General features: G+C 38.6%; 2 protein-coding genes across 3 annotated transcripts in view; one reads left to right on the forward strand and one right to left on the reverse strand.

The window, feature by feature from the left end:
* LOC141431249 (uncharacterized) lies at positions 1–5028 on the reverse strand. The gene is made up of 6 exons (XM_074092345.1): positions 4769–5028; positions 4649–4692; positions 4050–4334; positions 3397–3556; positions 2218–2398; positions 1–1183 (listed from the first exon to the last, which is right to left on the reverse strand). Exons 1-6 carry the CDS (start codon positions 4826–4828, stop codon positions 948–950), a joined length of 966 nt encoding a protein of 321 aa, XP_073948446.1. The 5' UTR covers positions 4829–5028; the 3' UTR covers positions 1–947.
* LOC141431247 (uncharacterized) overlaps positions 3906–17088 on the forward strand; it is a 26161-nt gene continuing 12978 nt past the window's right edge. The window contains exon 1 of one of the 2 annotated variants that reach the window (XM_074092343.1): positions 3906–3991. Coding sequence is in view for 1 of the 2 variants with exons in the window: in XM_074092342.1 (XP_073948443.1) it covers positions 8618–8630 (13 nt within the window). In the remaining variant the exon portion in view is untranslated. Of the gene's footprint in view, positions 3992–8299; positions 8631–17088 lie in introns of those variants that run through there. The other variant, XM_074092342.1, reaches the window with a different exon arrangement.

Here is a 17088-nt window from a genome sequence, read left to right on the forward strand (position 1 = left end):
TTTGTAGTAGACGGTAGATCAAGTAATGAATTTATTTATTTGAACACTGCTATAAAAACAAAACGCAGGTGACCATAGATTATACAACACTATAAAGGATTACTTTGATCACCCGCGATCGATTAGCTAAGTACATGTAACAAATGTGTGTTCACGCAGCTCCTTAATCATCACACTACAAAAACATGCGCAAATTACACAAACCCAACTATAACCAACACTACACTCACTTAGCGTATTGTGGTGGTGGCGGCGATAGTTGGGTTTGTGTGATTTGTGTTTGTTCTTACAGTTTGGTGTAATGCAAATGCAATGCTGCGAGTGTAGACTCTGGCCAACGAAAGCTGTTCCAGACAAACCGCGGCAAATTAAAAATAATGAGGATGACAACACTTGCTGTACACTGATTAAACGATGTTGATATACTTAGATATTTATTTAAAATTTCTAGATATTAAACTATACTGGAGGCTTCAAGTTGCATCAACATTCATTACAGTAATCTGTGAAAGATGATGATGCACTTTAGTAGCCCCTTGGTATATTTTATGACCTTTGTCAGTGCCCATTTACGTACAGTCCAGACGCATCAATTTATGGACCATTTTGACCAGATTGGCATTGAAATATATTATCTTCTAACATTTTAATTCTAACATAATCTTACAACATTTTCCATTTTGAGGATGGTAGGAGGTTGAATTAAACAAAAAATAATTTATTTATTTCTTAAAGCAGAAATATCAATATTATCTTAAGCCGGGTTAGAATGACAATATGTCAATTTTGACAGTCTCAAAAATGATACCAGAAATAAGTTTCGTAAAAAATGCGTGGACAGTTTTCGCTGGCCAGAGTCTATACAGTTTATTAAAAAAATGTAAGAAATATAATTATTGAACCCAATATTCTTTGAAATAATACTTTTATTGTGCACATAATATTAACTAAATCAAGCGTTCGCTGTCGCTCTTGATAAAGTACTTCTTAAAGCCGGGCTCGTCCTTGAGGAACTCGAAGTTCTCGATGGTGGTGTTAGAGAGGTGCCATGCGGCGAGCAGGTGGCAGGCGCCCACGCAGTACTCCATGGGGAGCGAGGCTGCGCTGCTCGGGTAGTACAAGTACTCCGATAGTACCCGAAGTCCACACTCTGCCACGTTCTCTTCGAGACTACGTACCATTCCTGGAAACATAAACACGTTAAATACCTATAAGGTACTGTTTTAATTTTATCCTGTGGGTTTATTTGATTTAATGTTTGTCTAACGCTTGTCCCATCGCATTCATCATCTGTAGTAGGTAAGGTAGATACTTACGTTGGCATGTTGGGCTGTGTTCCAGCATGAGAGAAAGATATACCTACCTATATAAGTCTCCTCAAAATTGGTTCAGCGATTTAAGCGTAAAGATCAAGGGCGATCTACTTATATGTACGAGTAGTACGAGTAGGCTTTTAGAGCTGCCCCGGCTTTGTAGATAGGATAATAATTCCATATTAGTTTTTTTTTAACCGACGACCAAAAAAGGAGGAGGTTATGTATAGGTACGGCATATAAATATGCAATTTTAAGAAGCTATATTTGGTATCCGTTCATTTCGCAACTTTTCATTTCTCAAACTCTAAAAACCGAAAATATTTCAGGATTTATTTCAGGGCCATCGTGTAGAACCCTTTATGTTCACGCAAATTCATAATTACCTAATCAAATCAGTTTAGCCAACATTGAGATGTACAACGTCAGAGATGTCAAACTGTAGGTATTATCTGTAAAATCTTCAATTCATTCAATCACACGTTCACTCTCGCTCTCTTCAATCAAAATTGCGATTCTTGGCGGACGCATATCCATCAATGTATTAAGATTATAAGGCAAATTCAGTGTATTCAAGTGTAATATATCATTTTCACGTCAACAATAACTCGGTGAAACTTCAAGGGTTGTTTTATTCAAGACTCATCAAGATCACCGGTCATCTCAATATCAATAGGGCTCGTACTCCAACCCACGAGCCCGAGGGTCACTCTTCATCACTTAAATCATCGTCCACTTTAGGTTATGTTACGTTAGTTTTATAAAAATCCTGAAATATTGTCAGTTTCAGAAATATTAAACAGTTTCGAAATGAAGAGATGCGAAATGAATCAGGTTGCCAAACGTTATTTGCGAAACATTAGCGAACCCTATATTTTATCTAGGATCATATTCTTAAACTCACCATTCTTGCAAGTTTCATTCACCACCCGCTTGGGCACGCTTAGGTATTGCTCTATAGTGTTGTTGAAACCACTCTTCAGGCACAAGAAGTCTTCCTCGGCGTACTCCACGCGGCGTCGTGTCGGGATCGTCTCGTATTTGATAACTGAGTTGAACACGCAGGGGTCTGGCTTCGACGGCGTCTAGGGTTTTACGGCATTTTTTATTTTTAAGATAATTAACGTTTTAGCTTAAAACTGAGATCCTGTGCACACAGAGCGGAAAAAGTTGAGTTTCTGTGCTCTAAAAAAATGCTGCTCCGAAAACGTATGATAAGTATATTTGATGGCGAGTACGTTGAATACAAATTAGTAAAGGAAGTAATTGCCGTGTAATTATTGGGACGGTGCGTACCTTTTAGTACCTACTTACTGAATGTCATCCGTCATTATACTAAATGATAGGGGATTCTAATGGTGACCATGCTATGATGCCGAACGTTTAAAAAATATCTTAACACGCAGGAACACGCATTTACCTTCAGTTAGGTACACGATTCACAATACGGTCGTGTTCAGATATTTATGAGCACTTACACAACATGAGCCGTGGCGTCTCTTGCAGAGGGTATTGGGTTCAAGTTCAAGGCCGGGTTCGCGGTTCGCACCTCTGACTTTTTCAGAATTTATGTGCGAATCCTTTTTTTTTGCTTAACTTGTTTTTGTTGTTGATTGTTTTACCCGTGTGGTGTTGGGTTAGAATTACACCTCTCCATTTCTTCCGTGGATGTCGTTAGAGGGCGACTGAGGATATAGGTTAAGGTATACCGTAGGCGACAGGCTAGCAACCTGTCACTATATTGTACCGTTTTCGTCAAACTTAAAACCTAAAATTGCTAAAAGTGACTCCGAAGCGGTAATGTTTCATGTGCTCTGCATACCCCATTTGGGAATACAGGCGTGATGTTTGTATGTGTGTTGTTTTGGAATACCTAGGAGATGTGGGCATGCAGTCGGGAAAAATCCATTATGGACGACTGGGAAGGGAGGGTCTAGACAGTGCCAGACTCCTAGCGCCTAAAAACCCGGCTGCTAGTCTCCAACACCCTGGAGCCCAATAATATGGTGGTGATGGAGTCTGTTCCGTAGTGTTCGAGTGTTTGTGCTGAACACGCCCGAGTTTGTGCTGAATATGCTGATACCTCTACTCCTAAACACCGGGGGCTGGATTGCAGCTTGGAGTAAGGGTTGTCGGCTGCAGGCTTGACCGCGCCGGTGCACACCGTCCAGAACCCGTCGCGGATGAGGTACGAGCGCGGCGCGTGCTCCAATGTGTACACTGTCACTGATGACACGCCCGACCTGCATTTAAAACGTGACTAGAATACTTGGAAGGAACATTTCATGGAAGTATTAATTTTATTAGCTCTTCAGTTCCGTTAAAAACTTGTATATTCAGCATTCACTAAGTTAAGTAAGTACCTAGTTAAGTACTATGCTGCTTGCTTAAGTAGTTTATTGAATAAAGCGTTACTTGGCGGAGGTCCATATTAATGAACTATATACTCGTACAATTACTTTGCTCACCCGCGACCTTCCGATACCTACGTCTATGCAACAAATGTGAGTTTATGCAGCTCCTTTGTCGTGTCCACCGTGTGAGTTCGAAACGCGTCAGGCAGTGTGGTGGTGATGGTGATAGGTGATGGGTTTGTGTGATGTGCGTGTATTGTTACAGCTTGGAAGCGGAGGAGGTGCATGAACACGCATTTTTTGCATAGCCGTAGCTATCGTAAGGTTCGTATAAAGTAGCTTAGTTTAAAATACAGGTTCGCGTTTAATCTCAAACATGTACCTTCCATTTGCAATAGCTTCTTTCAGCACAGCTTCTCGGTTAGTTACAGCAAGGATCTGTTCTTTTAGGGCTTCGGCGAGCGTTTTTGCTTTCTCCAGAGTCGCCTGTAGTTTAGTTTTCAGACTGTTCGTGGGTATTTCAGGTGGGTTGGTTATTTCGGGGATGGCACCGTCATTTGACACTTTTGCTAGACTGCTTGAGAGGAACTGGGCGGGAATACGTAGTTCCTCGTCTTCGTACATTTTTAATTGTGCGTCATCGTTTTTTCGAGTATTAAGGTCTTTACTGCAAAGTGCAAATTACCAAATGGATCAAATTGAAATTGTCATCAGGGGATGATAGATTTATCTATTGTCGGTCAAAGTGACCCACTGTTGACCACTTTACCTCGCATTTTATGATATTTTTGTATTGCGTTAGGTAAGTGTTTACTTGTCTATCACTGGTTGTTGTAGTGTTTGTTTAACAATATTGTAGATTGAATCTTCGAGGTTTAAAATGCACTGTACAGATAAATAAATAGTACAAGGTTTTATTGTTACTTCAAATGTTAGTAGAGGTACTAATGTACATGTATTTAGTGCTCAAAAGTTACTTACATAGTGCCGAATTCATCTTGCACCGGTGTCATCCAATCAGACACCTGAAAAAATATAGGTTTAATAGTTATTTATCCTTAAGCGAATATTCCATTGGTTATTTATAACTTAATGACTCACCCAGTCACAATAACAGAACCGCAAAACACTCAACATTAGAACACCATTTTTAGACCACATATTATAAAAAAATATTGACAAAGTTTATTCTAGCAAATGAGGTAGGAACTGCGTGTAGCTTCGAAATAATGCACAGAAATGGCTCAATTTTTCCAATGTTTACAAACGCAGCGATTGAAATAGACCAATCGTAGTTGTTCCATTGTGTTTTTGTTTTTGGAAAAAAGTGTTACAGGTGGACTTTAGCCGAGATATCATATCGATGCTATTGTCAAGAAAATAAAGGATACCTGAGTATAGCATAAGTAGGTACTATTCATCATAATTAGTCACATTTTCTCACAGATTCGTAATCTGCCTTGGGGGCTCTTACGTCAAAGTCGTAAAATGTCCAGGTGCCCAGGTTGTAGAATGACCAGGTAGTAGGACGTCAAGATCGTAAAATAACCAGGTGGTAGAATGTCAAGATCGTAAAATAACCAGGTAGTAGAATGTCAAGGTCGTAAAATAACCAGGTAGTAGAATGTCAAGGTCGTAATATAACCAGGTAGTAGAATGTCAAGATCGTAACATAACCATGTAGTAGAATGACAAGATCGTAACATAACCAGGTAGTTAAATGCCAGGTGGTAAATTGATATTAATAGTACATAGTACGAAATTTAAAAAAAAAAGTAAACCCGACTGTACATTAAAATATTACTTAGTTTATTTTTTTGTAATGGCTACCATTACGAAAAAATGAACTAAGTAATATTTTTCTAAGGATTTCGTATTTCGTACGGAATCCTCCAAGTTTAGGTATATTTTATACCTTAGGCTGCTATTTACTCTTAAACTACTAATAATTCTCAAGCAAACTTAGCCGCTATAGTTTTCCTTGTAAATTTAATATACCGGTTCTCCTATGGAAGCCCGAAAACTTTTAATCCTATTTACACTACCACTAATTTCATTAGCCCTAAAATGAAAATTCCGAATTTTCAATTTTCCTAACTATTCATTAGCCCTAATTTTAACATTCCGAATTTACGTTGTACCTAATTTTACTAGCCCTAACATCAAAAAGCTAAAACATTAGTTTTCCTTGTAAATTTAATATACCGGTTCTCCTATGGAAGCCCGAAAACTTTTAATCCTATTTACACTAGGTACCACTAATTTCATTAGCCCTTAAATGAAAATTCCGAATTTTCAATTTTCCTAACTATTCATTAGCCCTAATTTTATTCTATATTTTTTTGTTTTATATTTTTGTTCACTTACTGGGCACGTGTGGGAACTAAGGTCCAAGCCCTCTTATTCTCAGAGGAGGCCTGCCTGTGACCAGCAATGTCACGTATATAGACTAGAATGGTTTCCCTCCGTTAGCCCGAAGAATTTTCAAACTAATTTCGCTAGGTCTAATTTTATAAGCCCTAAAATCACAAGGCCGGATTTTTATTGATCCCAACCATTCATTAGTCCTGATATTATTATTATCATTCCGAAGTTTTATAATGCTTAATTCCTTATTATGCTGATTTAAGTTTAGGCCATTTCGTGACTGTGATACGTATTTTATATGTTTATTGTAGCGCCATCTGACGGCTCAGCTAGGGACTGCACGAGCGACGGTTACGTTGCCCGCTCTCGCCGCGCTCGAACAGTTCGCGTGCCCGCGCGTTTTAGCCAATATTGCAACCACTGAGAGCAGGCAGACCAAAATTATTCACATCAGCAGGCCACTGGTATACTGGTATAACTGGTGTTCTGGATATCCTGGCTGCAGCATCAGGCCGAGAATTCCATAATCTTGCATAGTTATATAGCATACATGGGTGTTTCAAATTTTAGGTCCCAAATATGTTTGAAAGTAAAGTAAATACCCATTATGCGTCTAAGATTCCTACCGCCGCGAACAAGAGCTGATGATCTTGAAATGGCTGAACCGATTTTGATAAAAAATGTCTAAGATCAATTGCTGGAAAACCTGCTTTCAAATAAAAAAACCGCATTCAAATCGGTCCAGACAGACACACAGACACACATAGCGGTCAAACTTATAACACCCCTCTTTTTGCGTCGGGGGTTAATGAATCTAACCGTTTCCATGATCGTTTTAAAAAATCCTGCCACCTCTTAGACTACAAGTACATCCAGTGACAGGTAGACGTATGAGTGACTGCAGCATTACTTAAACGTCCAAGAGCTCATAAGGTGCTCGTGAACCCTAAGCAAGCTGACATAAATCAAAAACGTGGAATTTTGCAGTAAGTAAACATTTTTATTTAATAATTTAACAGCCGCACTTTATATATAAAAGAAAAACACACAAATAACTAAAAAAAACACAAAAATTAGACAAAAGATATATATATTAAAAGGAAAACACCGAAAAATAAACAAATTTTGGGATACCACGTTGTTAGACGGAGCTGTTAGTGAATTAGGTACGTAAGAACATTATAATTTGTACGGTTATGAAAAAAAGGTTAATCAGCCGCAAGCCAAATAAAACCCACTAACAATGTAGAAAGCGCTTTTGTAAAGGCCTTTTTTTTAATTTTGAAAAGGAAATCATCCCCTAAAAACCTATACAAAAGACAAAATCAAAAGCTAAGGTAATCCCTGATATGATGGACCTGATTAGTTGTAAGCTAGTACTAATGACTACATGCATGTATTCATCGGGTGACCAACCTAAAATCTATGAGAGCGAAAAAAACTAAAATAACGTTTGTCTTTCATATATGATATTAGCAAAACATTCTAAAGATAGGGATGATTAGGTTATTCAAACTCTTTAACCAATTCACTACGAAACGGTATGCTCTTCTGAACCTCGCCAACGGATCCCACGGAGCAGTAGACGTCACACGCTCCAGTCTCCCGAGATTAAACGTGCGGATAATAACCACATGGCGACACCCATCACGAGTAGGTGGTAGATCAGGATGTGAGTAGGGGTATAGGTAGGACTGAAAAGAGAATTTTAATTAGCCCACAACAAGGAAAAGACCCAAACTAACACGTCCCTAGACAACCACGGAATCAAAAATTACCCGATGAAAATCGGCAGTATCGGAGAAATCGTTCAAACGCCCCGTCACACGGGTGCGCAGCAGAAAAGCAGCGGGCAAACGCTTAACATCTTGCGGCACAAGCCGGCCACACACAATTGGTAAAATCACTTGTACCTGGTATCAATCACTACACCAAAGGAAAAACTGGTTGCAGAATATTTTTTAAATCAAAATTCCAACTCAGACGAGAGCTCTGCGCTATCCAACATGTGTAAGAATCGAGGCCAAAAACAAAAACATCAGTCGAACCAACGAATCAAAGAATTCAATTTTCAAATTTCAAATCAGAAACCAAATGTGTAATATAAAAGAGTTAACTGCCAGCACACAACCTGCCAGTAAAAATGCTTGGAAAATGACCAAAAAGTATGCAACAAGCAACTCGCATGCAGCGTTGTAATGCTGCATGACCTATAGCGGATAGCGGTGTTCCCTCCCAGTCACACTCGGTCGCCTCATTCCTCCCTCGCAGTCAGTCAGTCAATGGCCGGCGTGGGCCGAAGTAGCACTGTTTTAATGTATCATAGCGGAGCGTTCACATTCCATCGGCTAATCGTTACGTGTTATGAAATACAGTATTAATCGCAAAATAATCAAAAACGCTCATTCGGAGTTTTTCTAGACTATATTTAAAAAAAGTGTCCTGTCTGACCTACCCGTAGAAATGTGGTGATATAAAAAGCCGTTTTGTTGTGTGTGCTAAATATGAACTTATATGTATAGCAAAGGTATAACGGTCCTTAAAGGAATAACGGAAGTGATAACAGAATAAACAAATATCAAGATGGATCTCAGCGGTATGTCATACTGGGTTTAGTTAGTTTAGTGTACCTACTCTCCATTTGTCTTGTTTGATTAATTTATTATGTACCTAGTCTAGTAGTTATTGACCGGGCGAGCAAGAAGCGCGAGGGAAGTGTCTCCGTTTCGTTTCAGCTTTGGCAAAAAAGTTTTTGGAAGTTTTCCAGGAGCCATGAGGGCAGAAAAGGGTTTGAAAACTAGACATATCGTAATTCAACCATTTCGGGGGCTCTACAGCTCAGACTGAGAGTCACTAGTATAGGTACACCTAATTAGCAGTGATCGGGGATTTGGATGCCATACTGCGGGATGTCAAGTAGAAAGAGTAATATGGATATGCCGTTTATCCCGCGATACCAATTAAACTATTTGAAAAATTATTAGTGTTGGTATTTGTTTATAAAATAAACGACATTAGGTACATAATTCAAATTGCGAAGCCGTCTGTCTACAGAATCGCGGCAGCCCCATCAACACCCGGAACGAGTTATTGTGTTGGTTATGATATAAATAGAAATGATTCTACAACAAAATAAGTTGTACGCAAATGTATTTATTTCATTATTTAGGTATAACGTAAAAAAACCGTAGGTACTTTGATTTTAACAGTCATGTCGTGATCATGTATGTCGCTAAGATATGTCAATCATCGATGCCATAGAAATTCTTGATGAAGTCCGCAGAGTTTTACGTACTTATAGACTAAAATAGAAGCAGTCATGGCTCAAAATCCGGATTTAGGTGTTATCAGAGCATATACCGAACAAATATTTCACGAATCGGCATCCGATTAAATTAAAGGGTATCTATAGCCGTGTTTGTATGGGACATTGGCCCCAGAAGCCAAATTGATTGCCGTTTTGCTGATTAATAAGCCCAGATGTAAGATGCTATTTCATAAAAAAAACATCGAAAATGCTGCAGGTTTTTAAGAAAATTAAAATCAAGTCAAAAAATCAAAATCATTTATTCAGTAAATAGGCCGCAATGGGCACTTTAACACGTCATTTTTTAAACTACCAGCGCTTTCGGAAATACCATCATTGCCAAGAAGAATGCGCCGCAAGAAACTTGGCAGTCATTTTTTCAGCATCTAATAATTACAAATAAAATACTTAAAAACTACAGTATACAATTAAATAAAAGAAAATACAAAAAAATAATAACAATAATACAGGGACGTATGGGGTCCCTTAGTTACAAAACTAAACACTAACTATTATCTACGTTCAGTGGAAGTGTAGACTGCTTCCACCGTCATAAATTAAAAAAAAAATTAATTCAGAAATTTACATTTCAGATCAAGTCACCATTAAGCTTTTGGATTCCGAAGGCAAGCTCACGTCTGCCGCCCCCAAAGTTAGCTCACACGAACTCATGTCATGCTCTGAAAGCAGAGCGGTACCGAGGGCATGGTATTGCTTCCGTTCCCATAAGCTCTATGGGATAAAAAGAAGAAAATTGGTTTTCACTTTTTTTTATCTAAACTACAGGACAGTTTTTTTGTAACTTACACACATTATGTATGTAATAAAGATGCATTATTTACAAAAAAATGGATTTCCAAATATCGTTTTAAGTAGTGAAATTTTCACTTTAGTTTTCAATATTTTTTTATTTTGTTTTCCGTGATAGGGACACACCCACCAATTTTCTATATAAAAATTCGCCCCGCTAACGTCTCTTGAAGTAGACAGATCATTTTCAGCTTATAAATGGGTTTTAGTTGTGAAACGCAATAGATTAACACTAGATAACATTGAGAAAATAATGGTTTGTTATTTTAATTTTAAAGAGACTAAAAGTACTTAATTAAACAATGAAATGCCTAGGTAATATTTGCAATAAATGCCTGTTTTTAAGATTTTAAGTTGGTCTATGTAGTATTTTGTTACCGTTTTGTATTTTTGGATGATAATAAAGAACATACTTATATTAATCACATGTATTGTAAATTAAAACTATGCTAAACTAATTAAATAAGAATGTATCAACAGAATTAACATTTATTTAAAACATTGACCCGTAATAGCAATTGATGTAATCTAATAATATGACAAAAAAACTGTCCTTTATCCCGCAATCCCGCGGCATATCCATACTAGCATAATCCCCGAGCCAAATCCCCGAACACTGCTAATAAGTCATAAAAAAATGTCATAGAAAGTCGTGTGATATCTTCTGTACAGTAGTCCGCCGTGACCTGACAGTCCTGACACGTGTCACTTCCATAGTGTATTGTTATGAACCAAGTGATAAATCGGTCATTTTTTCATAATGCCCGGGCATTATGAAATTATTTTTCTGATTTTTAATTTATTATTATGTATGTAATATTACCTATAACAATAACTCTTTATTGTACATAAAATAATATATTGTATTGATAGTAGAGAATAATCTTAAGATACTACCTCCATTGACTATCACTATATCTAGATTAATTTCATTATTTACAATCTCAATTTGTACGGAAACATGAACAGCGCCTCTAGCGGAACGTTTGCGATGTTCGTATTTCCAAAAAAATTGAGATTTTAACGCGAACGCGATCGAGACGTATTTTGTAACCGAAAACTCACACTGGGCACAGGTATTCCACAATTGATTTGGTATGACCATTGATTTTTGTATACCATCGAAAAACGCTCATCATACTAAACAATTTTTACCGAGACGGCACTTGGATATCTCCATAGTTTGGCTGGGCTCTTGGGTTTCACATTAAGATCACCAGGTACTCTAAGGTCTTCGAAAATCCAGATTTTTAACGTTTTCTTTGTATGTGGTGCTTTGTCTGTTATCAGCTCCGACTCCGAAGTCCGAAGTTCATTTCTGATGATCCTTAATCAGTCGGTCAGTATCAAATTTGCGCAAATTTTCAATCGTATACAGTCTAAACCTATCTAAACGAATTATTTAAGCTAAAGGTAAAAATTAACTTATAGGGTTCTTATAAGTAACCCTTAGCTTATGAAATGGACATAATTGCAGCCTTCCACTATATATCAGTGTGTACCTAAAAGGCGTGAAAATACAATACGACGCATTGGTTCGACAAAATGAGATAAAATGGTAGGGCAGTTTGCCTTGCGCTCGACTTGGTGAGAGCACTAAATACCGTGCCCAAAAAATACGTAGGTATACATAACGAATTTAAAAGGGCTAAGTAGGTTTTATCAAATTTTTATATTGAATATTGGCCGCGGGTGCCATCTCTTTGACGTAATGTTTTATGTCCTAAATGTATTAGGCATAACACGTTTCGCATAATTTATTTACACCTAATATTAAACTTGTCAAAACTTTATACTATATAATTCTTTACTACTTTAAAAAAAAACCATATTACAAGGAGAAAAAAAAATTCTTTACTACCCGAATTATTGTTTACCCGAATAATGGCATAATATTAACATGTCCGAAGTCCGAAACAATACTTAAATGAAGTACCTACTTACTATGTCTTGATTAGTCGCATCTTGAGAATCAAACCATCATTAAACAAAATTTGTCTCCTCTCAAAAATGACACTAAGATTTTAACACAGTTGAATTTTGCGAGCTGACATATTTCGTTTACTGACGGTTTGATTCTCAAGGTGCGTAGTGTAAGTAATGGTAAATAGAAAAACAGTAAAAAGTAAAACAATATTATTATGACTAGAGAAATACGTTTATTAGGTTAGGTAGGAATTGTATTTGTAACGGAACGAACAGCCACCAGTAAGAGACACGGGCATAAAAAAGGGGGGAACATTATGCGAAAGTAACTTTCTGCGTTAACTACTAATTTTATGCTTAGTAATTTTCTGCCTTCTTAACAATATACGGAATTCGCAAATTATACGTAAAAACCATTCGGCTTAGCTTTGCTTTATTTGGAGCACGAGCCAGCAGGAACGGAACAATATATTATAAAGTCTTTAAGGGCAACACACACAGAGAGCGGGCGCGGGTCGTGCGCGGGCCCGCGACGGGCGTATTTGCATGGCGGTATATGGAAGCCTTCACACAGAACGCGGGCGCGGGCGCGGGTCGTGCGCGGGCCCGCGCCCGTCGCCCGTCGTCACAAACAGCGCGCGGGCCGAGCGCAGAGTTACCAACTCTCAAAAATATTTATCCCTAAAACTTAAGTTAAAACCCCTAAAATTGCTATAATTAATTGGAAATCCCCCTAAAACATGTTAGTATAGGTAGTGCCACAAGAATGAAGTGAATGATTACACACACAGCAACATGTCGTATAATGACATCAGGCAGGATTGTAAGTTTGATATACTTACCATCCAGATTTTTTTTTAATTTTCCACCCACCGGCTTACTTACATACAAAAAATCTCTACTTTACGTCTATGGGAGGTACCCACAAAATGTTTTTTTTTTTTTTTTAATTTTCATTGTACAAGTATCATTTTGTCGGGATAGTTTTCATTATATATCCGTGCAAAATTGCAGCTTTCTAGCATTGATAGTCCCTGAGCAAAGCCGCGGACGGACAGACAGATAGACAGACATGGCGAAACTATACGGGTTCCGTTTTTGAACTATGGTCCAGACGATTACATTTGCTTTTGTGATGGCAGCGACATTGGATTTGATTTTTTTCGTGTGAAGATTCTATTTTTCGAGCCCTTTCATTTGATACCCATATGGAACAGTCTGAAAAGAAATACACACTAGGCTATTTTCGATGGAAGCTATATTGGATAAAACATATATATGTTAATATAACCTAACTACTATACACATTTTAGCATGCGTTGCTGCAGGTAATGCAAAATCTTATTAGGTTCAACAGGTTAATACGTATAAAAATATTTTTTTAAGAAGAAAGTAAAACCGACTCCAAAAAAATAACAAAAAATGGAACCGACCGCAAAACCCTTGAAAGCTCGAAGTCGGTGACTCAGCACGAGCCAGCAGGTATGGAACAATAGTCGTCTACCTCACGATCCTGCTGGGTCATGCTGAGTCATCAAATTTGACTGGCTAGATCGGGTTACCCCAGGCCCAATAATTTTGTATTTTATTTTTTTATCAAGAAATAATGTGAAATATAAGAAATACAAAATAAATATAAAAAGCAAAACTTCCCAACAATCCTTAAAAAAACCCCATCCCAGTTATTTACCCCCTAAATTTGAGGGGAAAACCCCTAATTTGGCAGCCGTGCCGAGCGGCAAATGGCCGGTGTTTGTATCGCGCCGCCGCTTTGACACGCGCCGCCTCTGTCAAAGGATGCCGCGTGCGATTTATGGCTTTACCTTCGCACGCGGCGTCCTTTGACAGGTAGGGTTGCAACGATATATCGAATTTTTGATAGTATCGATAACTTTGACTCCACAGTATCGATATATTAGCATTGCCTATCTACAGTGTGTTACTGGGCTACCGGCACCCAGGCTTTTTTTTTAAGGGAAGTTAAAGTAACGTATTTCTGTAACTTAACCATTACATAAATTTAAATAATAAAGTAAAATCCACACTGTTAACTTTCTAATAAAAATATAATTGTCAGCCATGTACAGCTAATTAAATTGACAAGTACTATATATAAGTAAATATTATAAATGCGAAAGTTTGTGTGCGTGTGTGTGTGTGTGTGTGTGTGTGCGTGTGTGTGTGTGTTTGTTTGTTTGTTACTCCTTCACACTAAAACGGCATTTGAATGAAATTTGGTACGTAGATAGCTGGAATAACATAAAGGCTACTTTTTACAACCTTTTATTTAGTTTCACCTGTCCCGTTGTCTGTCTGTCCGTCTGTAGTCAAATTCTGCAAGTATATTTTGACCACTTCCAGTAGTCAGATTGACTTGAAATTTGGAATACTTATGTAAATTGTGTAACAATACAATAATCTGGTAGTGACAGGGCACTGGCGGTCTGAAAGGTTGGGTTACGTGAAAAAAAATGTTGATAACTAATTAGATAAATATTATAATTAATTAATGACATATCGTGTAGGTACATTCAACGTAATAAATAAGTGATCACTTTTGTACCTTGGCACTTTAACGTCATGTTTGATAAGCCATACGAAATTGTGTAACGACTGAAAGCGACAAGGTACCTATACCTAAAAAGTGATCACTTATTTATGACGTTGACTGTCGAACAACATACATAATATACAAAAACACTTACTTTTAATCCCATCCCACTAATATTATGAATGCGAAAGTTTGTAAGTCTGTTTCTTTATTACTTCATCAGCCATCATCATCACGTCAAAATCGCTGAACCGATTTAGATGAAATTCGGTATACAATGTATCCCGCAGAAACTATACAAATTTTCCGGGATAAAACTATCCTATGTCCATCTCTGTGACTACAACTATATGTATACCAAATTTCATCTAAATCGGTTCAGTGGTTTAGACGTGATGAAGTAATAAACAAGAACCGGCCAAGAGCGTGTCGGTTTTTTTTATTTCAATTATTTATGCTGGCTCGTGCTGAGGCACCGACTTCGAGCTAGTAGGTACACCTAGGAAAATATTTTGAAGGGTTTTGTAGTCGGTTCCATTTATTTTTATTTTTTATTTTTTTGGAGTCGGTTTTACTTTTTTGTTAACCACATATCTCGCGGCACTGTATAATTGCCTGAAGCCATGAAGTAAGGGACGAGTTCAGCAATCCCTGTTCTGGCCGAGGCTTGTATAGTGCTTTTCTCAAACAATGTGAGGAAATATTTCATCCATCCATCCATCCATCGATCGCATCGCTTCGCATCGCATCGCTTCGCATCGCTTCGCATCGCATCGCATCGCATCGCATTGCATCGCTTCGTATCGCATCGCATCGCTTCGCACCGCTTCGCATCGCTTCGCATCGCTTCGCATCGCTTCGCATCGCTTCGCATCGCTTCGCATCGCATTGCATCGCTTCGCATCGCTTCGCATCGCTTCGCATCGCTTCGCATCGCTTCGCATCGCTTCGCATCGCTTCGCATCGCCTCGCATCGCTTCGCATCGCCTCGCATCGCTTCGCATCGCATCGCATCGCTTCGCATCGCCTCGCATCGCTTCGCATCGCTTCGCATCGCATCTCTTCGCATCGCATCGCTTCGCATCGCCTCGCATCGCTTCGCATCGCCTCGCATCGCTTCGCATCGCTTCGCATCGCTTCGCATCGCATCTCTTCGCATCGCTTCGCTTCGCATCGCTTCACATCGCTTCGCATCGCATCGCATCGCTTCGCATCGTATCGCATCGCATCGCTTCGCATCGCATCGCTTCGCTTCGCATCGCATCGCATCGCATCGCATCGCATCGCATCGCATCGCATCGCTTGGCATCGCTTGGCATCGCTTGGCATAGCTTGGCATCGCTTGGCATCGCTTGGCATCGCGTGGCATCGCTTGGCATCGCTTGGCATCGCTTGGCATCGCTTGGCATCGCTTCGCATCGCATCGCATCGCTTCGCATCGTATCCCATCGCTTCGCATGGCATCGCATCGCAGTATCGCAAATGCTTATAGAGTAGTGGTGGTTGGCTGTTCGTAATTTTTTCTTTGTCAGTTTAATGTTAGTAAGTAAAATTAAAAAGTTAGAGCAGCGGACAATAATGGATTTTCATACATACTTCATGGCCTAGGCCAAGAAGTTATGTAGAGAGGTGGTAGGGAGCCATAAATGAGAACTTCATGTCTCCATTTCGTGACATTAACGCATACATTCCGAGCATGTTTGAGAAAATAAAATTATTCTTATTCTTATTACTGTTTTCATTTGTACTCCAAAAGTCGCCAGATAAACCATTTTTTTAATCAAAACTTTTTTTGGTCGCTAAGATTTAAGCAAAAGCCGTCACTTCTAGGGATAAAGTCACTAAACTGGCAACATTGATAGCCGCCGCGGGCCCGTCGCGGTCCGACCCGCGCTCTGTGTGAATACAACGAACCGCGCGGCTCCCGCGGCGGACACGACCCGACCCGCGCCCGCTCTCTGTGTGTGTTGCCCTTTAGTTCAATAAGGTCCTAAAAATTTTTGGTTGTGGTATATAATTGGCGATTATTGTTTTTTGTTAAAAGCTTATATATATGTTAAGAGCGCGTTACTAATAAAGATTGTATTTTATTTTCAGTTTACAATTTTCGAGAAAAATAGACGATTTCTTATACCTTTAGCATAACAAGGCCCAAAGCCAAATATTTCCACTGATTAAGGTATCCTCTTGTTGTGAAGATACCAAATACTGTTTTATGTATAAGTTTAAAGTTAAGAACTTGTAAAACCTCCTGTTATTACTGTCAAAATGTTTATTTTTTTGCGGGCCTTAATACCCTGCTAGTGTTTAATAAGGCCCAAAATAGTACTTTATAAAACTTTGACTTCGCAAGAGTACCGTCTATACCAATATATGTATGTAGAAACGTAAATAAATGAGAAACCATAATTTATGAGTTTTACATATTATCCTGACTATTTATAAAAATATATCATTTTA

Source organism: Choristoneura fumiferana, chromosome 9, assembly GCF_025370935.1.
Source record: "Choristoneura fumiferana chromosome 9, NRCan_CFum_1, whole genome shotgun sequence".
NCBI lineage: Eukaryota > Metazoa > Arthropoda > Insecta > Lepidoptera > Tortricidae > Choristoneura > Choristoneura fumiferana.

Bases quoted from the DNA above. Each gene is read 5' to 3' on its own strand.
- LOC141431249 (XM_074092345.1), bottom strand. From the start codon at position 4,828: ATGTGGTCTAAAAATGGTGTTCTAATGTTGAGTGTTTTGCGGTTCTGT. The intron at 4,335-4,648 runs GTAAGTAACTTT...TGCACTTTGCAG, and splicing joins CAAGATGAATTCGGCACTAT to TAAAGACCTTAATACTCGAA. The intron at 2,399-3,396 runs GTATCAGCATAT...GTAAAACCCTAG, and splicing joins CCCGGTGTTTAGGAGTAGAG to ACGCCGTCGAAGCCAGACCC.